This window comes from Pongo abelii, chromosome X (assembly GCF_028885655.2).
Source record: "Pongo abelii isolate AG06213 chromosome X, NHGRI_mPonAbe1-v2.0_pri, whole genome shotgun sequence".
Lineage (NCBI taxonomy): Eukaryota > Metazoa > Chordata > Mammalia > Primates > Hominidae > Pongo > Pongo abelii.
The window spans coordinates 156,956,270-156,981,322 of NC_072008.2; the positions used below are offsets into that span (position 1 = coordinate 156,956,270).

At 49.5% G+C, this 25,053-nt stretch overlaps 1 protein-coding gene across 9 annotated transcripts in view; it reads left to right on the forward strand.

Annotated features, from left to right (window-relative positions):
- The window catches only part of MAMLD1 (mastermind like domain containing 1), a 142,605-nt gene extending 126,650 nt beyond the window's left edge, over positions 1-15,955 (forward strand). For all 9 annotated transcript variants that reach the window (XM_054545191.2, XM_054545194.2, XM_054545192.2 and 6 more), the window contains 3 exons: positions 7,178-7,421; positions 13,859-13,943; positions 15,898-15,955. In XM_054545191.2, coding sequence (XP_054401166.1) covers positions 7,178-7,421; positions 13,859-13,899 — 285 coding nt within the window. In that variant the 3' untranslated portion in view covers positions 13,900-13,943; positions 15,898-15,955. The remainder of the gene's footprint in view (positions 1-7,177; positions 7,422-13,858; positions 13,944-15,897) is intronic.
- The last annotated feature ends 9,098 nt before the right edge of the window (positions 15,956-25,053 follow it).

Here is a 25,053-nt window from a genome sequence, read left to right on the forward strand (position 1 = left end):
CCTTCTTCGGTTGCCCGAACGTGACGGTTAGTTGGATGGCTCCCTTGGAAGCCCAAGACCTATCAGCAGTGCTTACTGTACCCATCAAGGAGATACTGAGAGAATTTGAGGCTGGGAAGGGAGGTGGGGGTTGGGGTGAGGGTTATGTTTTGAATATTGCTTCATATTGAAGCATTTGTAGTATTTGCGGTTAAGAGCCTGGATTTTCATGTAAGTCAACCCCAGGTTCAGCTTCCAGCTCTGCCAGTTACATATGGTGTGACTTTGAGCAAGCTACTTTGCTTTTCTGAACCTTATTTTCCCCACCTATTAAGTGGGGATCATAATGGTACCCATCTTTCAGACTTGCCATGGGTATTGAATGTTTCACTTAGTAAACATTTATAGTGTTTCACTCAGTGCCTGGCACATTGTATGTGTTCAATACATGGTAGCTATTGTCATCATCATTATCATCATCATCATGAGAAAATAGAAACCTTCCAGAAACTGTCAGGGCAAGGATTGCCACAGGCCTTTGTTGGCTACTAAAACTCTAGACTCTGGAGAGCCTTGATGCCCTTCCCCTTTTACCCAGTCCCTGATGCTCCCCCAAGTAGCATGATGCCCAGTGGCCCACCAACCTCATTACCCAGCGTTGCTGACAACAGGCACAGCCTTGGTCACTATGAAAGTGCCCCACAGCCTCAACCTCAGAAGTGGGAAGTGTACTGCAGATTCACTCTATGCCAAGCACTATGGGATATCCACAGGAATGTGCCACAGTGAGGTAACTGCCCAGGGGATAGTAATTCCTTCATTTCTTTATACATTATGGGTTCTACCTTTTTTTGTTATTGGGTTATTTTTCCCCTTGTCAAAGTAGCAATTTATCAGTTGAACTTAATTCTGTAATTAAATTTCAAATCTGAGAATTTACATGATGAAGTGAATTTGAGTTTGGACCCAGTCAATTTCAGTCAGCCCTAAACACTTATATTTTGAAATGTTAAAGTTAAATTATATACATTTGTGGGGGAAAAACTCCAGGAAAGCCTAAATTTTTCCAGGTCTTTCTTAGGGGATACCCTGCTCCAAGAAAACTTTTACAAAATGCAAATTTACAGAACAGATCCGCCAAATGGGTGGGATTGGCGCTACCCTAGAGTTTTCTGTAGAATTTCTTTTTTTTTTTCTTTTTTCTTTTTTTTTTTTGAGATGGAGTCTCACTTTGTCGCCCAGGCTGCAGTGCAGTGGCGTGATCTTGGCTCATTGCAAACTCCACCTCCTGGGTTTAAGTGATTCTCGTGCCTCAGCCTCCCAAGTAGCTGGGACTACAGGCACGCACCACCATGCCCGGCTAACTTTTTGTATTTTTAGTAGAGACGGGGTTTCACCATGTTGGCCAGGCTGGTCTCAAACTCCTGACTTCAGGTGATCCACCCACCTCAGCCTCCCAAAATGCTGGGATTACAGGCATGAGCCACTGCGCCCAGCCAGAATTTCTTCAGTGAGACTTATCTACCCCCTCCACCCACCATACCACACGTATCATAACAGAGATCCCCCAACTTGGAGTTCTCCTCATTTCAAGGTACAGTTATTATAAAAAGAAGAGGACACCTGGGTCTCACAGCAGCCAGCTCTGCAGCCATTGCACAGTAGAACCCCAGTGGCCTTACAAAATATTCTTGCTGTTAGTCTACTTACTGCAATAACAAAAGTTTCACTTGGGCACTTTGATCACACAAAGCTTGGCACAGGCTTTGAAATCAGACAATACCTAGGTTCTAGTCTAGGTTCTGGCACTTAACTAATGGGTGATCATGGGCAGGTCACTTAACCTTTTTGTGCCTCCGTTTCCTTATCTTTACAGTGGGGTCATAGTAGTACCTTCTTCATAGGATTGTTCTGAGGATTCATTAATTGAAATGACCCTAGGAAAGGGTCAGTGCCTTACATTGAGTAAGTTCTCAATAAATATTTACGATGTCATCATCATCATCAATTATTATTATTATTAATTTACTTTACCAAAACACAGGTCCTGCTGAGCCATGTTGGCCAGACCACACCTAGAACAGCATGTCCAGTTTTAGGCTAATCTGTGTAAAATTCATAGATCAGTGCCTGGACCATTGAAAGGGGCTCAATACATGGTGGAGGTATTATTGTTAATTAATACTGCTGCTAACCTTCCTGGAGTGCATACAACATGCCAGGCACTGCATACGTGCTAATTCTATTAGTCCTCCTAACCTTTACCACTCTATGAATAATATACAATTATTAATCCCTTTTGCAGATGAGAAAATTAAGGCACAGAAACGTTAAGTAACTCTCCCACAATTACAAAGCATGGAAGTGGCAAACCCATAATTCAAGTCCAGACTCTCTTTTTGCAGAGCCTGGACTCTTAGCCACTATGCCAAAGAGCTATGCTGTCCAATGCTGTAGCCAGCAGTCACATGTAACTATTTAAATTAATAAAAAATTTAAAAAACAAGAATTCAGTTCTTCATTTGTACCAGCCACATTTCAAGTGCTACACACTTCATGTGGCCAGTGGCCACCATATTGAACAGCACAGCTCTAGAGCATTCTATTCTTTCTGGGATGATTCAGCATCAACCCAGGAAGTTCTGTTGGATGGTGCTGCTTACGGAGATTCTGAGATTCTGTTTCTTACAAAATCTCAGACTTGAGTTGTACAGCTTTCTTGCATTGTTATTAATAGATGCATACTTATGATATATTGAAATCCCATTTGCACTTGGCCAAGTAGGGTAATGGCAAGAAAAAAGCCAAGAAGCATGACTTACATTACGTTTTCCTGTTTCCCCGGTGCATTATTTCAAATTCACAAAGTTGTCTCCTATCACCTCTCTTTGATATGGGGCAGGAGGCATTCATCAACTTGCCCAAAAATCCAGGTTCTTCCACATGTCTGCCTTCACCTCTTTGGGCTATCTGGATAATATTTAGTGCTCTAACATAGTAACCTCACAAGTGACTTGAACAACTGAGGTTGGCTTCTGAAGTCAGTGAGCCACAGAGGACCTTGGACTCTGAGCATCTTTGGCAGACTCTTCAAGTCTCCAGTTGGCTTTCTTGGGTTTTCTCTGCTCATTTCTGTTACATGGCTAGTAAAGGCCAGAGAAAGAAAAGGTGTTGAGGATCCATTACCTTAATTCCAGAATGATTAAGTCAAGAAACCTACAAGCTCTCAGAAGCCAGTGGAATTAGAGTGCACTACTATAACCCTGCAAATGTGCATATGCCTCCTTCTGAATCACCAGAGTGAAGATTGGGCCAATATCCAATCTAGTCAATAATTTATAAAGCCAGAGCATTCATCCACTTCTTGCAAAGCAGCTGAATATCTATGGGGGTTAGTCATAATCTGAGCTCCTTGCACCAGAGCCGTTTGAGCTACAGAATAGCACAGAGTGTCACAGAATAGCCAAAAATGCAGAGTTATTTCAGTATGAAAGAAGGAGGAGCACCTGACTGCTCCTCGCCATGTGCAGAGAAGGAGCCCATGCATTTCCAAACCCAGGGGTTGCTTGGTTTCTAGCTTGGTTTTTGTCTGTACCCCATCTTGCTATTGTGTGACTTGAGTAAGCCCATCTCCACTTCCTCGTCTTATTAGCTAGGAACAATCTATCTCAAATTCATGTGTGCACAGAGTTCAGTGCCCAGCACACTAAAGCATGTTCAGTAAATGTATTAGCTGATGTTATTTTCACCATATGATTATGATCACTCTCTGTTCTGCTGATGGGTTTTATAAACCCACCAGCATTGAAAAGAGATGAGTAGATGTGCTAAAATGAGAGTAAAGGCTCAGTTTGTCATTGGTGTTTATCCCAAAAAAAAAGACTAGCACAATGCTCACCAGATTATAATCTCCCAAGTGCCTAGAACATCATGCCAAGCTAGTAACATAGTAAAGTTTATTGAATTTTGCAAGTATTTGCTGAGCCCTTTGCCTGGGCTAGATACTGTCGGGGAACCAGAGGGATTTAGAGATGATTAAGACTTGGCCCAGCAAGAATGTTCAGTCAGCCAAGGCTATTCAGCCACAGGAGCTGGACCTGGAAAGAGAGGCAGAATTTCCAGGGTGGAGGAGCTTCGTCTCGAAAGACACACAGAATTCCCAGAGTACAATCATGGAGAAAGGGCATTCCAGGCTTGGCAGACCAAGGAGGACAAGCACAGAGGGCCGACCACACATGGCAGCCTGTCTGGAGAGCTCCAAGGAGATTGGTATGACTGGGGGTACGTGACATTATGCAACGCAAAACCTGGCTGCTGAGAGGGTGGATGTGCTTGCACTTGCATCTCTAGTCTTGGTGCGAGCCATTGGAGGATGTTTCAGGGGAAGGGAAACTGGGCTGACCTGGTTCCAGCAAGCTCTCTGACAATCATGAGAAGCCCAGGGTCCAGGGGGATGAGTAAGTGTGACCTCCAGGAAACGGGGCACCACTATCAGACTCTATCTTAATCTGTCCCATGGCTTACTTCTGTGAGATTCGAAATAGTGTAGACCTTGTCAGTCCATGAGCTAGTAATTATGCCCACCAATTACTGATTTATTTGCCTTTCTGAGATGTGCAGTGATCCCAAGGACAAAGATGGATTTACCTTATGTTTAGAAACTTCTAGAAGTTGAAATGTTCCTAACAACCTTTCCTGTGGAGGTTGTCCCTCACACTTAGAGTGTGTGATAAGCAGTTTCTTTTCCTAATTAAATAAAATGGAGAAAGACACAAGCATCAGCTGTAAAGCTCCCAGTCAGTCACAGTCAAGAGACTGAATCTCATCTCTTTTATTTATTTTTTGTGTTAACTGGGGATCTCATTGGTCTGCACAGTGCTTGCTCCCATCCTGCTCCACTCGATTGAGTGGCTCCAGGCCCCCTCTTGATTGCTGCTGAAATAGAACTGCCCACACTGTCGGGTATCTTCTGCCGCTGGTCATTTCCATGTGCCATCTGCAGTTTTTTCTGCCTGATGGACTACTGAGGCACTGCAAGCGTATGTTAATGCTGATGGGGGGTCCTGTTTCTTGACCCATCACTAATATCTTGCAAGTCACACGACGCTACCAGGGATTCCTGAGCAAAAGCTTAAAACGCTTCAGTTCACTACAAATAAGCCCCATTCATTGCTTTTAGAGTGTGTTATCATGGAGCAGACAAGTAATCAGAACCTGAGTAATATTTGCATATTGAGGTCTTCAAAACTCCAGTGTGGCTATAAAATAGTGCTTAAAGTTATCAAGGAGCTAGGTATGCAGGCAGAAAGAACTATCCATTGTAGAAAGCAATGTCTCTGCTCATGTCCCAGATAACCTTGCTCCAAGGACAAACTGGAGCTTGATGACATGAAGCTGCAGATGGCCGGTGAGCTCAGCTCTGTACTCACTAACCACCCCATGGGAGGGGCACTGAGCCCTCTATGGTTGGCATAAATCCCATTAGAATGGTAAAGAAATCCTTTTCACAGGTACATAGAAATCGCTTGCTAAGATTTCATGGGTTTTCTTGACTTTGTTATTTTCGTTTGGGTTTTAGAGGGTGGGCATGAGTCATCTCTAAAACTGTTCAGGTAGTTAGGTTGTCTTCTTATTCCCATTTTTAAGTATTTATAATTTGTTCTTAAAAATTTGTCCGGAGGTCCACACCTCCCCTTGGAAAACCTTGCCTGTACTTTTCTTAATGGCACGTTTTAAGTTTCTGTGTTTCAAAACTTACTTACCGTATAACATGCTAATGACTAAACACATGCACACATCCACACCAATGCAAACGACATGTGGGCTTGGGAACGAGGCAAGCCTGGGTTTGCATCCTGCTCTGCTACTAGTGGGCTGTATGATTTTGGGCAACTTAGTTAACCTCTCTGGGCCTCAGTGGCCTCATTTGTAAAATAAGGGCAATAATAGTCCCTTTCTCATAGATGGCTGTTTATACAGATTGAATAAGACCAAATATTTAAAGAACCTGGGTTAGTGCCTAAAGCACAGCAAATGCTCAATAAATTCAGTGGTGGCAATTTTTATTGTTATTTCAAATATTACATCAAAATATCTACTGAACTATTATCCATTGCGAAGACTTGCCCACAGTAGGTGCTTAGTAAGTGTTTATTGCAATAAATTGAAGTGATTCCAACTATGTAGCTTAGATTTCGGGTATGAGTTTGGATGTTTGCTAATGGACATAGATGATCACTCACAGCTCAGGTATTAAAAGCAGGAGAGTAGAGGTGCTGCTTCATGTAGAAAGAAGAGCAACTTCTCATCAAGGCAGGCTTCCAGCTGGTCCTTTGGACACCACTGTTGCTAAGCACTTGGTGTGCTCGTCAGGGTGCCAGGGCTCTTAGCAGCCACCCATTTGCGTTTTGCAGCTTTTGCTGACATGGATATCAAGTATGAAGTTATTTTCATTGCCTTTGGCTGAAAAAAATGGGTCATATGTTGAATCTGTTCAATTCTGGTGAAATCCCTGTCTTCTAAAGCATGATAGAAAGGTGAGGTCCCACACACACACAAGTCTTAAAATCTTGGGGCCCTAGTGGGGTATAGTTCAACAAGGGCTGCAGCTCAGGACGTGGTTGTTGTGAGATTTACTCGTGACTGTTTGGTTTTGCACTCACCATTTGGTTTTGCAGATTCCTCAGCGTGTTTACACACACATACCTACAAACCAGTTTAGAGTTGTGTGCTCCATTGTGGGAGGTGGTCACTGGGGTGGGGTGGGGTAGGGTGGGATCAGGCTTGGTCAAAGTCATTGCTGATGAACCAGCTATCTGACTTAGCTTTGTTCCCGTTTTCAACAAGACAGTGATTTCTCAAGCCAGGGGAGTCTTCACATGAGATCCACGGATGGGTATTAAGTGGTCCAGAAAACCCCCCCAAATTAGATGTAAAATGTTGGTGGGCTGGAAAGGGGGAGACACCATAAGTGCTTTTTCTGTGGAGAGAAACCATAGCTTATAACTGGTTCTCAAAGAAGTCTATGACCCAAGACAAGCTAAGATCACAAAGCTGTTTGGTTTCGTTCCACCAAACCAGTTGGTGGGTATAACCACAACACCCAGATGACCCAGCTAGGCACTCAGGGCAGTGACAAGATCAGTCAGAACCATTTTGTGGCCAAGCAGCTGATGGATTGTTCAATCGGTTGTTGTAGACTCATGTAGACAAAGCCTGCAAGCTTGGGGAAGCCAGGCCCCCCCAGGTCAGCCTCGGGCGACAGCCCCCGTCCTGCCAGGCCCTGGGGAGTGAGTCCTTCCTGCCCGGCAGCTCCTTTGCTCATGAGCTGGCCCGAGTCACCTCCTCGTACAGCACCTCAGAGGCAGCGCCCTGGGGCAGCTGGGATCCGAAGGCCTGGAGGCAGGTGCCCGCTCCACTACTGCCTAGCTGCGATGCCGCAGGTAAGTCACTTCCCCCTGAGCCTCGCTTTCCTCATCTGTCAACGGGGCACAGTCCCCTGCTCAGCCTTCCCGCCTGCCTCACAGGGTTGTTGGGAGGAACACAGGAGGTGACAGCTCCGAAGGTAAAGCTCTGTCCACCCATGAGAGACTTCTAGTGCTTCCTGGGCCTGCTTGTTCTCTACTTTCTGCCCGGCATTCTTTGGCAAAGGGACAACCCAAGCAAGCAGAGTGCTCCAGGTGCCTCAGCCCCATCTCCAGGGAAATGAGTGGGGGATTGTCCAGGGTGCAGCTGCTCTCTCCCTCAGCTGCATGCCTTCCAGTACCCTGTTTCCATACCTGCCTGTCTGTCCCTGAGGCCAGACTGGGAACCTGAGGGGGACAGGGGCTGTGCTTCTGCACCTCCGAAGCCCTGCACCTGATACCTGCCTGCTTGGCACCTAGTGGGTGCTCGGGAACTGCCTCTCCTGCCAGCCATCTGCTGTGGATTCCAAACCCCGCCCAGGACTCCCACACCCTAGAGGCAGGAAGTTGGATTGCCCTACTGGAGGACTGGCAGTCCGGGTAGTACAGGCAGAAGGAATCCAAACCAAGCTTGTCCAAGAGGCCTGTGAGTTGGGATCATCCTCTAGATTCTAGAGTCTAGAAGGAATGGCTTGACTTGCCCCCAGAGTCGCATCAGTGGTCATGAGAGCAAGTGGATGGACACCAGCCAGAGGGGACCTTTGCAGAGAATTGCATCTGGTGCATAAAATATCAATGTGCACAGGATGTCTGCCCTATCTGCAGAGAAAACTGGAGACATGAACATTTTCTAAGTGATAGTGATCAGAAGATGGTCATTAAGCTGAAAGGGCCTCCCGGGATTCTGGCCTTTAATGGAAATTCGGCTTTGGTATGTACAGCCTTGTTCTCTTTATCCTGCCTGCCCTGGCCTGGAAGAACAAGCAGTGCTTTCCTTTCAAGGGCTATTGATTTCTCTCTCTCTGTCAGAGTCACAGAGCTCCTCAGCTGTTCACTCTTCAGCTGAAACCAGAGAAATCTTGTCCAGCACGAAGCTGCCAGGGAAACAGAATTAGCAAAACGGACGTCATCCCCTCAGGATGTCGCTGTTTCCACCCTGGTCTGCCTTGCCTTTCCCTGTCTTTGGAAGCCACAAATGAAAGGATCTCAGCTAGCTTGCCTTGAGAATTCTTGTCCCTCACCTATTCTCTCTCTTCTCAAGCCAACAGCTTTCACCCAGCAGTGAAGTGGCAGAGCAGATTTGTGGCCCCAAATCTTCTCTAAGAACCTTGGAAATTGGCCCCACCTGAGGGCCTTTGAGGGTCAGGCCTGGCATTCACTAAATCCTCCCTCTCAACACAGCCGCTTTGTCAGTCCAGCCTGTGAGTCAGTGCGAGACAGAGGATGCAGGCACCACAGGGGAAGAAGAAAAGCAAGCTGGAAATATATTTGTTTCCTTTGCCCGGGATCATTCCCAGCATCTAAACCAAGTTCTTCCCAGACCCGCCAAGACTGAGGAGGAGTCAGAATAGAGTTTGCAGCAGTCATAGATCATGTGGCAAGACAGAAAACAAAGGGTAAAAAAGAATTTCATATGCAGATCTCTGCCGTTTGCTTTCAATGGCATTCATTTTGTGAAGCCCCCAGTGACAGCTTCGGACCAGTTCAAACCTGAGGGCAGCACCATTACCATGGGTGAGGTTTCCAGAAGGGCAAGGAAAGACCCCTAACATAGAAAATGGTGTGGCAGGTTCCAGTTCCCCATTGGGGTCCCATGACTTGACCTTAGGTTTCTACCAGCACCTGTCCACTCTCCATCCCTTCACCCTACTGGGTGGTCATTAGAACATTATCTGCTTTGATTGATTTACTTGTGTCCATAAGAGTGGAGACACACGGTGTTATCCCCATGCCCGGAACAGAGCCTGGCCCATAGTAGACCCATGATCATGTTTGTCAACTGAGTGACAGAGGGACTGACTGGACTGTCATGTAAGCAATACCTTCCCATCAGGGTCTTGGGAAGGTAGGTTCAGGGGCCCCAGAGTTACTGTGGCCCGTATCCCTCTGGCTGCATTCTGGGCAACGCAAAAGGGCAGGTGTTCAGTGGGTTCCACCCCAGATCTTGGCGTTAACAGTCCACTGGGAGAGGTGGCCCAACTCATGCTCATTACTCCCAGTGGTCCTGCCTCCCTGCAGGCATTCTGGAGAAGCTGAGTCACAGGCTGTGAGAGTTAGGAGGAACTTAGGAAACAATCAAAACTTGCCTGCCATTCATTTTAGGAAGCCGCTGTAGTTTCTGAAAGATGACTAAAGGGAATTTTTTCCTAAAAGCATCCATCCATCCTCCAACTAGGCTTCAGACAGCAGGGTCTACGTTGTCACTATCTATGGGCCATGGCCTGTCAGAGCCCACGGGTCTCAGGGGGCTCCACCCATGTGGGGGTGGGGGTCCCCACAACTCAGATCTTGAATGTATGGTGGTCCCATGCAGTATACTATCTTCCTGTCATTCCAAAGGAAAAGTCAGAAGGGTGAATGAGTTGTTTCTAATTCTGGCTTCCAAACAGTACAAAAGAAGGTTTTTTTCCTTGTGGAGTACACTAGTGCTCAACCTTTGGGACAGATAGCTGAGCACCTTCTGCTATGTAGCAGGCTGGCTCTCTGTGGGGGCACTCATGCAGCAGTGTCTGCTGGGAAAGGAGACAGGAGTTCCCTAGCATGGAGGGGTAGATAATCTCCCTGCTCCCTCCCCTCTTCTATCCTCCCTTCCCCTTCTCCCTCCTCCTCTACCCTCCCCTTCTTCCTCTCCCCTCCCCTTCCTCCTCCTCCTTTTCCTTCTCTTCCTCTTCTTTCTTCTCTCTCCCTCTCCCTCTCCCCTTCCCTCCCTTCCTTCCTCCCTTCCTCCACATTCTTTATAAAACAAGGCTTTGGATCCATTCACTGCCATCCCCCAGAAGCTATGTCATTTGAATTCTTGTCCGAGTCAGGATGCTCTCCTCCAAGGGCTCATGGGGCAAGGAACCTCAGCCCGAATCCCGCTAAAATCCAGGAACATTTTGTGGGCATCTGTCTCAGTCCCCCTAATCATTTGTCCTCTGCCTTTCCCCCGTTGGGGTCCTTTTGCCCACTTAAGTGGTTGAATTGGTAATGAGATCATTCTTCCCATGCAGTGGTGAGAAAGCAGCACTCAGGTGATTGCACCTGGGTAAACAGGAGACATTAGCATGTGGTGGCTGGTGAGTGAAGCTGGTGCAGTGCCTGGCGTGGGCTCAGTTGTGCCAGCAGGCAGTGGTGGAGTTTGGGCTTTTTCCCCTCTCTCCTGCCCAGCACACAACCCCCAGAGACAGGTGGGGGCTTTACAGCTTCCTGGCATCAGCCTGAAGCTTCTAGAAAGGCATCCCCAGGACTTCCAAGGTTGCCATCTTGGCTGAGACTGTCTGTGAATGTGGTCCCTTGTCTGAGAGTGGGGGCTGGGAGGGGGTGTGACAGAGGAAGAGCTGGGCCTTAGTTCTCTGGGGGTCACCAGGAGAGAAGTACACCTGGGCTTGCATAGAACTCAGTGCTGCTTGTCAGTGTCACCTGGCACAATAGGACCTAGTGCCACAGTTGCAGCCCTAGAAAATTCGACGACCCCTTCATAGCTTTGTTTATAAAAGGCCACACGGCCTAGGCCGTCCTTCTTAAGAGAGCAGAAAGCGAGTGTCCCAGTCACTAAGCAGCAACTTTCAGGCACCGTTTCCTCCTGGTCACTGAAACCATTTGTCATTTCCTGTTTTCTCCATTTTCCAACGATTCTAATTGTCAGTGTCAAAAGGCAACAACTGTTTTCTTGGGGCTTATCTTTGGAGCACATTGATTCAGAACAAAGGATGGGAGCCTCCATCTGCAAAACAAAGGAAGCAGCCTCCTCGGGAGGCCTGGAGAGAATGCTCTGGCTCCTTTTGCCAGGGACAGCAGAACCAGCATGGGAGCAGAGGACTGGCGGTGCCTCTGGACACTGCCGTAAGGTGAAGAGCCCGTGGAGGGCCATCGCTTGCTGGTGGCACCCCAGACTTGAAGGTCCTGCAGAGCTGGCCACTGGCACCCAGGCTGGGTGTCAGCAGCGTTGTGTGGCCTTGGCAGTTTCCATAGTGATAGGCTGGCCAGCTTTTCCGGTAGACTCCGGGGTCCTCTGGAATGTGTGCTTCCCGGGATGAAGACGCCCCAGCACCCGCTGAAGCCTGCCCTGCCCTGGCGTGGCCTTTCCTTTTGTCTGGCACGCCCCTGGGCTTGGCTTTCTCTTTCCGTCCCTCCCTTTGGACTTCACCGCACTTCCCCTGCTGTTTCCTTAGTCACACTCTCCAGCCTCCATCTACCCCTGCCCCTGAACCCCTACCTCTGTACAACTATGTTATTTGATGAAACTAATGCAGCAACCGGTGGGGATGGAGTTAAGGACCGTTTAGACCTAGCCAGCCACACAGGAATCTGTCCCCAGAAGCAGCGGAAGCACCTGGTCTGCAGTTAGGAGATACTGTACTTCTTAGCCGTGTCACCTTGGGCAAGTCATTTAACCTCTCTGAGCCTCTGCTGTCACATCAGTAAGCTGGGGACTGTAGATCTTCTGCCCTGATGTCCTGAGACTGGTACAAGAAGACCCAAAGTTTAAGGACTGCCTTCAGAAATGGCCGCCAACCCTGACCATCTCAGGCAGATCCGGATGGTGTGGCCTTGGTCATGTGACCCCCGTGCTCCTCAGTGTCCACATGGGGTGTTGCTAGATGACATAAAATAATGGGTGAGATGTGCTCAGTATAATGAGAGCTTGAGAAGGCAGATCCCACCCCCCATCCCCACCCCCACCCCTTGCCGCCTTGCCAATGCTTCGGCAGGGAGAGGGCAGCTCCATAGGGCAGCTGAGAAACAGCCCCTCACTGCCCACACGGCAGCTCCAGTGGAGGGGGAGGCAGGGACCAGGACAGGAAGCAGGCTAAGGGCGGGATAGAAAAGCAAACCCCAGTCTGGTGGAATCACTTCTGGTGTAGTCTTCCCGGTGCCATGTGTTTGTCCTCTCTGCCTTGGCAGGAACCAAGGCCAGGAACTGCTGCCAGGCCTGAGAGCTGGGCACAGTCCCAAGCACTGGGTCGCTACCCCGCCCCACTCCCGCCAGCCCCACTGAGTGCAGAGAAGGGTTCCCAGAAGCCCTTTGCTGGAAAAGCAGGCACTGCACGGGCAGCCCGTGTTGTAGAGTCGAGTCCTCTGGCATCTGGGGGGACACAGACCAGAAAGTGGACTTGGAGCATGTGCTCCCAGACAGAGCTGCCTTGGTGGTTGAGAAGGAGAGAGAGACGGCAGCAGATGAGCAGAGACGGCCGGGCTCCCCTCACTGTGTGGGGTGAGGCTTCAAGCACTGGACTGGGAGTCAGACCTGGATCCGAGTCACAACCTGACACCAACTGGCTGAGGGTCTCAGAGCAAGTCATGCCTTTTCTGGGTCTGGGGGCCTTCATGTTATTCCCTCCTGGCTATGTTCTTCCCCTTTGCTCCTTGAGCCGATCCCAGACTGAGTGCCGAAACTGCGGCCTTGAAACTTGGCTCGCTCCTCCCCCTGCCCACCCAGCCGGCTTTCAGATGGAGACAGGAAGCTCCTCCCAATTGCCTATGCTGCAACTAGTCAGGAGAAGGGCGGGAGGTTGGCAGTAAGTGTTCGGCTACTCCCAGTGTTGGAGGCTGTGTCCACCTGACCATGTGATCATCTGGCCGTTCATGCCAGGACCACCAGGAACAAGCCTCAGTCCTCTTCCCAGTGTCCTTTCCCTATGACAGCCCTGCAGAGCCTAGGTATCCACCACTACGTAGCCCACAGTCTGCTCTGCCCCAGCCACAGCATCCTCGGCTTGCTCAGCCATTCTTTGTCTGGGTAGTTTGAAGTCCAGTCCCCACTCTCATTACTTACCATCCTCTGAATGCAGCCAGTCTGTCTGGGTCTCCCTGAGACTGGCATGCCCAGACTCCTGTGGGTATAGTCTGGCCAAGGCAGAGTTAGCACAGGACTGTCACCTCCCTCCTTCTACATACTCTGGTTCTACTAATGCAGCCTAATGTTACATTTGTTCTTTTGGTGATCGCATCTCACTGCTGACCCATCCTGAGCAGATGGACATCCAAAATGCCTAAATCTTTTTTCTGTGTGCTCTTGCTATTAAGTTCTGTCTCTCCTGCCCCATTCTATGCTGTTGCAGTTGGTGTTTTTAACCCAGGTGCAGAATCTTACTTTATTTATACCTGCGGAATTTTGCTCGAGAGGGTGGGGCATGCATGCGAGTGTATGTTGGTGTGTTCGTTCATGCTTTCTGCTGCACCAAAGCCAAGTCCTAGGTCCCCACGCAGCGATCCTAAGGCTAATTATTTATTGGTAGCTGTAATCTAATTTGTCTTTTTCATCTTCTGTTTAGCAAGAGGAACAGAGATCAGGTCTTATGGCAATGACCCCTGAACGGCAGAATGCATATATCTCCCAACAGATGAGTCCATTTCAAGGTAAGCAGTTAAGGCCAGTGTTCCCAAAGGAGTGGGCAAGGGATGCATATGTGGAAGTGGGGTGAGAATTCATTTCAGAGTAAGCAGTTACTGTGTTTCTGAAAGCATTGAGAGAGAGGAGATCTGAAAATCAGTTAAATAATTCATCCAACTCTGAGAGCAGGATCCCAATTGAAGGCCTGGTCTAAATGACTCCAAAATCACCACTTAATTCAAGAGACTGATTTCCCTGAGTCAGGCCCCTTACAGCAGCTATTTCAGTGGGACAGGGCAACACTCCCTAGGATCTGGATTAGAATCACCTGGGGGCTGCCACACCCCCAGGGCTCTGATCCTGCCCTTCTCCCACACGCACATTCACACACTGCTGCAGTGACCTTCCATTTCTAATGGGTTCCTGGTCCATCTGTCAGGTATAGGGAATGGAAAAGGGGTTGGGAAGGCTCTGCTTCAGAAAGTTTGTGTCAGGGGCTCCCAGAGCCTCCACAGATAGATAGCAGGGGTCCCCACCCTACCATGGCAGCTATAAATGTGATCAACATTTATTGGCCTAGGATACAGCAGTTAGCAAAAAGCCTGATGTAGTTCCCACTCCATGAAGCTTGCAAGCTAGCCAAGAAGTCATGAGTTCAGCAACCCTTACGCACCAGTGGGATGAGATTGGACCAGGCCAAGGGTAGTCTTGGGAACACTCAGCATTTGTCTGAGGGTCAGATGAGGCTGCTTGCCCTCAGACAGGAGGTCAGCATCTTTATTGTAGCCCATGACACCTCTACACCATTGCTCTTCTGGTCTTATGGAAGACCTCTTTGGGCCTGATAACAGCGGAGTCTGTGTCCCACTTGTCCAGGCTGGAGTGCCACATCAGGCACATTCCAGTTGCAGGGACAGCACAGACAAGTTTCAGGAAGGCTGGTGGCCTCCAGGAGGTTAACCTTATAAGGCTAGATTGTAACCTAGTTGAAAAACATACACATGCCCTGATAATAAAAGAACCTAGGCATGATTACAAGAGAAAAAATCATTTTTGTAGATACGAGCATGGACTCTTGGGTGGGTCAAACACACTGGGCTTGTGCCCTGACTGCACTGTCTCCCCTACCTGACCTTGGGTACACCATATGACTGCTGCATGACTCAGTGTCCACTCCAAAAAAGTACCGGTAGATATCGGCCACAGTAGATATCAGCTAGAGTGGACTCTCATGACAATGAGGGAGATGTATTCCCCATCTTAGGCACCTGGGACTCTACCTTCCATCTTCTGCTCCGTGTCTCTCCATCCCCAGGCTCTTCAGAACTCAGGGAGTCCGGAATGTCAGCTCCCAGATTTCAGCCTTCAGAAAGGAAACCCATTACCGTTCAGTTGAACAAATGTTGTCTGAGCCCCAGATCTGGGCTCAGAGGCCATCTAGGCTATGAGAACAGAGGGGAACAAAGCACCATCCACACTCACTCACCACACTCACTTGCTGTCCCAGGTCACATCCATCGGGTAGAGAATCTAAGAGGCTGAGCTAGCTCCCGCCACCAGCCCAGCCCACCCCACCTGGCCCCTTCCTTCTACGAAATATGCACCACCTGTCTAAGGGTGGGCAGTGCCAGGCCCTGCATACAGAGCACTGAGTGTAAAAGCAGACATGGACCCTGACCTCCAGGAGCTTCCAATTCTCTTGAAGAGACAAATCAGCTGGCATTTCAGTCCAGTGTGATCTGCTCTTGGTGAGCACAGACCTAGGGAGTTGGGGCAGCTTCCCAGAAGAACTGCAGTCCAGGCTGAGGGCAGAGAAATGAGGGGAATGGTGAGGAATTGGGGAGCAGGGGGGAGCTCAGTAGAGAGTCAAGGGCGGGAGGTGAGAAGTCCGTGCTGGGCCAGGAGCTCCCCTCCGGTGGCCACAGCCCAAGTCGAGGATGCCTTTGGAACTCATCCCCACTTCTCTCTTTCTGTATGTAGCCGTCCAAGAACAAGTCACCTCCAAGTGTAGCCGGATCAAGGCAAGCCCCCCATCTAGCAAGCACTTGATGCCACCCAGAACTGGGCTCCTTCAGAACAATCTGAGTCCAGGAATGATCCCACTCACCAGGCACCAGAGCTGCGAGGGCATGGGAGTGATCTCACCAACTCTGGGGAAGCGCCAAGGAATTTTCACCTCCAGCCCCCAGTTTCCCATCCTCTCACACTCAGGCCAGACTCCCCTGGGCAGTCTTGGCTCTGTCTGCCAGCATACGCAGAGTCCCAAGGCCACCCCACCAGAAGTGCCCCTGCCTGGGTTCTGTCCCAGCTCCCTGGGCACCCAGTCCTTGAGTCCCCACCAGCTCAGACAGCCTAGTGTGCCAAGAATGCCCACTGCGTTCAACAATGCTGCATGGGCCACAGCGGCAGCAGCTGTGACCACAGCAGTTTCGGGGAAAACACCCCTCAGCCAAGTGGATAATAGCGTTCAGCAGCATTTTGATAGCAACTCCATCTTTGCCAAGGCGCCTGTGAGAGTGCCTCTGGTGGCCCCAGTGTTCCCATCGCAGCGGGCACTTGCGCCTCCCAATCAGATGGCCTCTGAAGGCAGGCCTGGCCAGAAGGTGAGTGCTGCTCTGGCCAACAACCCCAGCTTCAGCCTGCTGCGCAGCCAGAGCCTCAGGCAGAGCCCAGTGCGGGGCCCGGTGCCTGCAGCAAACACCACCAAGTTCCTCCAGCAGGGTATGGCCAGCTTTAGTCCCCTGAGCCCCATACAGGGCATCGAGCCACCAAGCTATGTGGCTGCTGCTGCCACCGCTGCTGCTGCTTCTGCCGTTGCTGCCAGCCAGTTCCCAGGTCCGTTCAACAGAATGGGTATTCGCCCTGAGCTGCCACCTGCCGACTTTTTGCGCCAGCCCCAACCCCCACTAAATGATCTGATTTCGTCACCTGACTGCAATGAGGTAGATTTCATTGAAGCTCTCTTGAAAGGCTCCTGTGTGAGCCCAGATGAAGACTGGGTGTGCAACTTGAGGCTGATCGATGACATTTTGGAACAGCACACTGCTGCTCAAAATGCCACAGCCCAGAATTCTGGACAAGTCACCCAGGATGCTGGGGCACTTTAAATCTGAGCAGGATGCCCATAGAAACCCCCATGGTGACATCACTCTAGGAAGTGGTGTCAATCCATACCCGCAGTTGTCTCCCATTACAATTTGAGTGGTGTTGTCAGCCCATGCTTATCCCTCTCTCTACCTGTGACAAAATGGAAAGCTGGTGATTTTTCAAGCTACGTGTACATATTTGAAAATTTTGTAAATGGTTTTCCTAAACATTAATGACAGAAGTATTTATACTTCATTTTGTGACTTTGTAAATAAAGCGACGGCTTTTGTTTCAGTAGAGTTGTGTTTACTATGCATTGTTTTGTGTTTATTATACAATGTTACAAATATGCAGACTGTGTTGTTTGCTCCAGTGATACCTTGTTAAGCTAGGTGGCTGAGTCGCTTATGGTTTTAATGCAATGAGCAATGTGGATGTGACCAAGAGTTGTTGTGCAAGTTGACAAATGCCAAATAGAAAACCACTTGGCCATTTATTTCTATGTTCACTAAAAATCCTATTGCCTTGTGTGATTCTTAATCTCTTTTGCAAACCTTTCAGTCTCCGCTAGCTCTTTCCTAATGAGCATTTACAGCAGAAGCCGTTTTATCGTTAAGTGCCCCACAGGGACACTTTACCAGGAGGCTGAGAGAGTTCTCCAGATCTGGGAGAGGCGCAGAGAGAGTGTGTGAGCCGAGCCCTGTCTCAGCAATCCACCTTGAGGAACTAGAGTATCCTCCTCCCTTTACCATTCAGACCGAGAGAAAAAGCCCAGCTTGTGTGCACCCTCGTGGGGTGAAGGCGAGCTGTTCCTGGTTTAAAGCCTTTCAGTATTTGTTTTGATGTAAGGCTCTGTGGTTTGGGGGGGAACATCTGTAAACATTAATAGTTGATTTGGGGTTTGTCTTTGATGGTTTCTATCTGCAATTATCGTCATGTATATTTAAGTGTCTGTTATAGAAAACCCACACCCACTGTCCTGTAAACTTTTCTCAGTGTCCAGACTTTGTGTAATCACATTTTAATCGCCACCTCGTATTTCGCCTCTACATTTGAAATCTGGCGTCTGTTTCGAGCCAGTGTGTTTTTTCTTCGTTCTGTAATAAACAGCCAGGAGAAAAGTGTCTCTATGTTTTTATTTTTCAAGGGAGTATTCAGTACCTACAAACCCAAGTCAGGAAGCCTGCTAGTGGCTTTGGTTCTTTCAGAGGCTGCTCGATGCCTTGTGTGTCAGAAAGAAAGATTCAGCAGTTTTGCGTCATGGCAAAGAAGCCTGTTATTTGGGGCTCAGCCTCTCATTTTATAGAGGATGAAACAGAGGGGGATGGGCGATCACAAAGACAACTGCCCCGGGAGCAGGGGTGGAGGAGACTTGCCCTGAGGGTCTAGACTCTCTGCACCACTGTCCTGTCTCCCTTGCTGAAGACCACACATGCCCTTCTTTGACCAGACCCTGCCACCTGATAGGCCAGGACCTAGTAGGCGGGTACCCAGGTTTCATGGATGGAACCACATCTCCCCAAAAGCGGGGAGGTAGCTATTGGGATGCACGCCTCCCGCCATGTGCTATAGGAGAGCAGCTGAAGCAACAGTTGGGATCAGATGTAGTCACAACTGAATGCATCATCACATTTATCCCTCTAAGTGGCTGGGAGAGTTGATATCCTCATCCCTAAGGTACAAAATGTTCCAATTTGATCAGTGGCTTTCAGGAGCTGAGAAAGGCATGTGCTCTGAGGCAGAGCTGTTATGTCCCACAGAGCCTAAAAGTGCTCTAAGAACATGCTCCCTGCCAAAATTCTCAATGGCTGTGACAAGGGACAACGATTGACCAATGGGGGTGGAAGCAGACCTTCCCAGTCCAGGGGCCAGAGGTGGGACAGAGGGGTCGGAGAAAGAGTCATTGTCCCAACACTCCAGCTCTTGGACAGTCCTCACACAGTCCCCTCCTGCTTCCTGCTGAGAGAGATATCCTCATAGGTCTGGGTAAAGTCCTTCAGTCAGCTTTCATTCCCTGTCACCAACTTTGTCTCTGTTCTCCCTGCCCGTCTCAGGCAGCACTCCTCAGGAAACCTCTCCAGGAGCCAGCCTCACTGCAGCTCCCACTATTGTCCCTCTGCCTCAAGTGTCCCATCCATGCCAGGCCCCAGGCAGGCTGCAGCTTTCCCTCAGGGCCACACCAAAGCACTTGGGCTCAGCTGTGCTGTCCCCCTCTGTCACTGAGCTCAGGGGCAGCAGGGTTGGGGTGCCAGGAGGCCCATTCACCCTTCTCTGGCTCTGTGTTGGACCCACCTGCCCAGCCACTGCTGCTTAGAACCTACCCGCTGGGAAAATGAAGCCCTCCTGGAGGGGCCACCTCAACCTGAGAGCCTCATGGATAACAGTTGTCCCCACTCAGTTCTGCCAGCCCTCAGAGACCCACAGATAAAAGCTGAGCTTGGCTCGCAGAGCTGGTTCCATCTTCCATTCCCAGAGGGTTCAACTTCCTACCCCAATCACACAGGGAACCTCAAGGCTGAGCCAGTGTGGGCTGCAGTGCAGACCAGCTTCCTGGACGCGTCCTGCCACCTGACCCCAGGCTGGCCTCACTGCCCCTGGCAGTCCTGACCCTATCCTCATTCCTCCTGGCAGTGCGTGTTCTGCCAGTCTGCTTTCCCTTAGCTGTCCTCTCACTGTACTGTCAGCCTCTCCTTTTCCAGGTGCCCCCCAGTGGCTTTCCACATGACCCTGTCACCCCACAGCCCATCCAGCACCAATTCCAGCTCTCTGCCACCCTTCAAAGGAGTGACAGTGCCCTGCTTCACCTCCCACTCACCCCTCAACCCAGAGCAATCTGGCTCCAGTCTTGCCTCCTTCCCCCTAAGTACTCTAGTCACAGTTCCAAATTCCTCCGGGTCATAAAGCCAAATGAAGCTTCCTGGTCCTCAGCGGACTTGCCACTTCAGCGGTACTGGACTCTCTCCTCCCAGAAACCTGTTTCCCCCCGGCTCCTAGAGCCCACACTCTGCTGGAATCCTTCTGCCTCTCTGGCTTGTAGCCTGGCCCTCTCTCCCAACCTGAAGTCCATTCTCTCCTGCTCCTCTACAAGATGTTGCTCCTTCCATTGCCTCCTCCCTCTCAATCAAGGCTCCTTCATTAGCTCTTTATCTTCTGGTTTCTTCCCCTGGGCAGACGAATGGGTTCAAGAGCCTGTAGCCCAGCAGCCCAGCACTCCAGGATCTCAGCACTCCAGCATCCCAGTACCCTAGCATCTCAATACCCCAGTACCCCAGCACCCCAGTATCCCAGCACCCCATTGTCCCAGCATCTCAGCACTCCAGCATCCCAGTACCCTAGCATCTCAATACCCCAGCACCTCAGCACCACAGTATCCCAGCACCCCATTGTCCCAGCATCTCAGCACTCCAGCATCCCAGTACCCTAGCATCTCAATACCCCAGCACCCCAGCACCACAGTATCCCAGCACCCCATTGTCCCAGCAGCTCAGCACTCCAGCATCCCAGTACCCTAGCATCTCAATACCCCAGCACCCCAGCACCACAGTATTCCAGCACCCCATTGTCCCAGCATCTCAGCACTCCAGCATCCCAGCACCCCAACACCCCAGCAGCCCAGCATCTCAGTACCCTAGCACTGCAGCATCTCAGGACCCCAGCACTTCAGCTTCCCAGCACACTAGTACTCCAGCATCTCAGCACCCCAGCACCTAGGCATCCCAACACCCAGTACCCCAGCACTTAAGCATCCCACCACTACAGTATCTCAACACTCCAGCACCCCAGCACCATAGTGTTCCAGCACACCAGCATCCCAACACCCCAGCACTTAAGCATCCCAACACCTCGGCATCCCAACACCCCAGCACTGCAGCATCTCAGCACCTTAGCATCCCAGTGCCCTAGCATCTCAACACTCCAGCACGCCAGTACCACAGTATTCCAGCACCCCAGCACTCCAGCATCTCAGCACTGCAGCACTGCAGCACTCCAGCATCCCAAGATCCCAGCATCCCAACACCCCAGCAGACCAGCAGACCAGCACCACAGCATCCAAGGACTATCCCAGCATCACAACAACCCAGCACCTCAGTATCCCAACACCCCAGCATTTCAGCATGGCGACACCCCAGTACCCTAGCACTTCAGCACCCCAGTATCCCAGCATCTCAGCGACCCAGTATCACAAAACCTCAGCATCCTAGCACCCCAGCAGCCCTGCACCTTATCACCTTAGCATCCCAGTATCTCAGTGCCTCAGCATCTTGACATTCTGGCTGAGGTCAGCGTGGTGTATCTAGTCAGGGTCCTAACTTTCACTTCGCAGGGAAATGCTGCTGGACTGGATCTCATGTTGGGCTGAAGCTCTCTAGACCCCTTGAAGACAGGATAAAAGAGCTTGGAGACTGCTGGGTGTCCCCCATGGAAGAGTTCACTCTCATCCTGCTTTGACAACAGCCTTCTCTGGGGTCCCTCACGGGCCCCTCTTTCTGACTGCAAGTTTGTCCCTGAGAACACTGTGGTGCAGAAGGCGCTCAGCTGCCTGTGGCTCCTGAAGAGCTGAAGGTGGAGGCCTGAAGGCCTCCCTATGAGAGGCGCAGAAAAAACCATGATTGCTAGGGGGGAGGTACTCCCTCTACAACCCACTCCATAATCTGCCCCCCGCCCAGCTCTGAGACCAACCCCAGGGGAAAGTGCCAGATCCCCAGGGAGGTGTGTGAGACCTCAGGGGCTCCCTCCCCCCTTACAGGAGGCTCAGGCCCCTGGGGGCCCCAGGGCCAAGGTCTGTGGGTAAGCTACTATCACTTGTCCTCCAGCCACAAAAGCCAGGGGGGTCTGGCAATGGACATGAGGTTCTGAAGAAGCACATATGACTGGCTTCCTAATGCGTGGTTGTTCAGTGATTCAATAAACATGCATGTGCCAGGCATGGGGAAATAGACAGACATGATCCCCAACCTCTCCCGGAGTGAACTGGGAGGGAGGAGTGTTCATCCGTCAGGATTACACCGGAGAAACAAACCAGCAGGAGATATATATGGTTTTGGGGGGTCAACGAAGAGGAAAAACCTGGCGAGGCAAGTCCAAAATCCATAGGACAGGCTGTCAGAAAGGGCAGCCTGGAACCTCTCAAGCAGGAGCTGATGCTGCAGTCCACAGGCAGAATTTCTTCTTCCTCGGGGAAATCTCAGCTTTGTTCTTAAGGCCTTTCAACTGATTGGCTGAGGTCTGCCCCTTCCCCCACATTCTCCAGGATAATCTTCCTTACTTAAAGTCAACTATTAATCACAGCTACAAAATCCCTTCACAGCTACACATAGATCAGTGTTTGATTGACAAACAGCCACTACAGCCTAGCCAAGTTGACACATAAAACTAACCATCACAGGGGGACAAATGATGTAAACACATCAACAAATAAAACAGTAACAAGTTGTGTTAAGGTCTATGGAAAAAACACAGAAGGGGCAGACAGAAAGAAAGCAAGAAGGAGAGTCCCAGTTTGGTAGGGCTTGTGGGAAGTGGGGAGCAGTTCTCTTTAGCTAGGATATTTGGGAAAGACATATCTGAAGGAGTGATATTTGAGCTTAGATTAAAAGATGGGAAGGAGCAAGCCATGCAAAGAGCTAGGATGTTCCAAGCAGAGACGGAACAGCAAGTGCAAATGTCAGGAGGAATAGAAGGAGGCTGATGGGTGGGGTCCAGTGAGCAAAAGGAGGGCAGGCAGGAGAGGGGATGGGGAGGTGGGCAGGCCCAGACCACCCAGGGCCCTGGAGACTATCCTGATCCAACAAGGGAAGCCTTGAGTCACTTCAGTGTCCTTGTGGAGAATGGGCCCCAGAATGAATGAGGGAGGCAGTAAGGAGGGCCTCTACCTCCAGGGCTTCTCCTTGTGGACTGCGCATGGACATCTCCAACTCAGAAAGTCTGAACCAAACTTTCCATAGTTCCCCCAAGTCTGGGCATCCTCCTACTCAGTGAAAGGCAGCCATCACACTTCCCTGCCCTGCTCCCGGATGCCCCAAATCCTCTTGGTCTCCAAGTCCAGAACCTGGGACTTGTCCTTGATGTTTGTCTTTCCCTCACCCCTTCTGTATTCGGTAAGATGGTTTTTTCCCCCAGATGAATCTGTAAAACTTCTGTGCTCACAATAAAAATTCTGGCAGTATTATTTTCTGGAACATGACAAAGTGATTCAAAATTATTTATCTGGAAGACTACAAAACAAGAATAGCCAGGAAATTTCTAAAAAGAAAGAAGAAGGAGGAGGAGGAGGAGAAAGAAGGAGGAGGAAAAGGAGAAGGAGGAGGAGAAGGAGAAGAAGAAAAGAAAAAAGAAAAGAAAAAGAACCAAGAAAGGGTTCTAGTGCTACCAAATATTAAAACATATCATGAAGCTATTTAAAACAATACGGTTGTGGATACCGAAAAAGATGTGAATAAAGTGGAAGGAAAATAAATAGAAGTGCACATGGGGATTGAGACTGTGAGAAAGACAGCATCTCACATCAGTGAGGGATGTTCAACACCTGGTGTTGGGAAAACTGGCTAGTCATTTAAACGAAACAACTGGGTCCTCTACCTCACTCCTGACATTAAGATACATTTAGATGATTCAAAGAGTAAGAGAGAAAAAATAACAGGTGAAAACACTATCAGAAAACAACGTGGGCCAGGTGTGGTGGGTCACGCCTGTAACCCCAGCACTTTGGGAGGCCGAGGCGGACAGATCACCTGAGGTGGGGAGTTCAAGACCAGCCTGACCAACATGGTGAAATCCTGTCTCTACTAAAAATACAAAATTAGCTGAGCGTGGTGGCACATGCCTGTAATCCCAGCTACTCAGGAGGCTGAGGCAGGAGAATCACTTGAACCTGGGAGGCGGAGGTTGCGGTGAGCCGAGATCACGCCATTGCACTCCAGCCTGGGCAACAAGAGTGAAAATCCATCTAAAAAAAAAAGAAAAAGCCAAGGTGGATATTTTTATAGTATCAGGGTAGATCAAGCTTCTCCAATCATGACATGAAACCCAGAAACCGTAAAAGAATGATAAAACTGCCCACGTAAAGTGAAAAGCTTGCACACAGAAAAACACCATACAAGTTACAAGATGAACGGCAAAATCAGAGAAAAAACATTGCAATGCATGACACACAGAGGCTATTGTTCCTAATATTTAAAAATAAAAGTAGTGGATTGTCCACAAAAAGATGAAGACAAGAATTTCAGAAAACCAAATACTGCATGTTTTCACTTACAAGTGGAAGCTAAACACTGAGTACACATGTACACAAAGAATGGAACCATAGGCCAGGCACGGTGGCTCACGCCTGTAATCCCAGTACTTTGCGAGGCCGAAGCGGGCAGATCACCTGAGGTGGGGAGTTCGAGACCATCCTGGCCAAAATGGTGAAACCCCGTTTCTACTAAAAATACAAAAATTTGCTGGGCTTGGTGGTGGGCGCCTGTAATCCCAGCTACTTGGGAGGCTGCGGCAGCAGAATCGCTTGAACCCTGGAGGTGGACCTTGCAGTGAGCCGACATCACACCACTGCACTCCAGCCTGGGCAACAGAGAGAGACTCCGTCTGAAAAAAAAAAAAAAAAAAAAAAAAAAAGGGATGGAACAATAGACACTGGGGCCTACTTGAGGGAGGAGGGTGAGGATCAAAAAACTACCTATCAGGTACTATGCTTATTACCTGGGTGGTGAAATAATCTGTACACCAAACCCCTGTGACATGCAATTTACCCATGTAACAAACCTGCACATGTATCCACTGAGCCTAAAATAAAAGTTGGAAAAAAAATAGCAATTTTATTTGTAATAGCCAAAAACTGCAAACAGCCCAGGTGTCTATTAGTAGAATGCATAAACAAACTCGGGCATGTTCATACAACATAAAACTACTCATCAATAAAAAGTAATACTTCTCAGCAATGAAAAGAAACTAGCTACTGATACCAGCTACAACATGGATGGATTTCAAGTGCTTTATGCTGAGAGCAAGAAGCCAGACACAAAAGTATATATATATATAAAATATGATTCC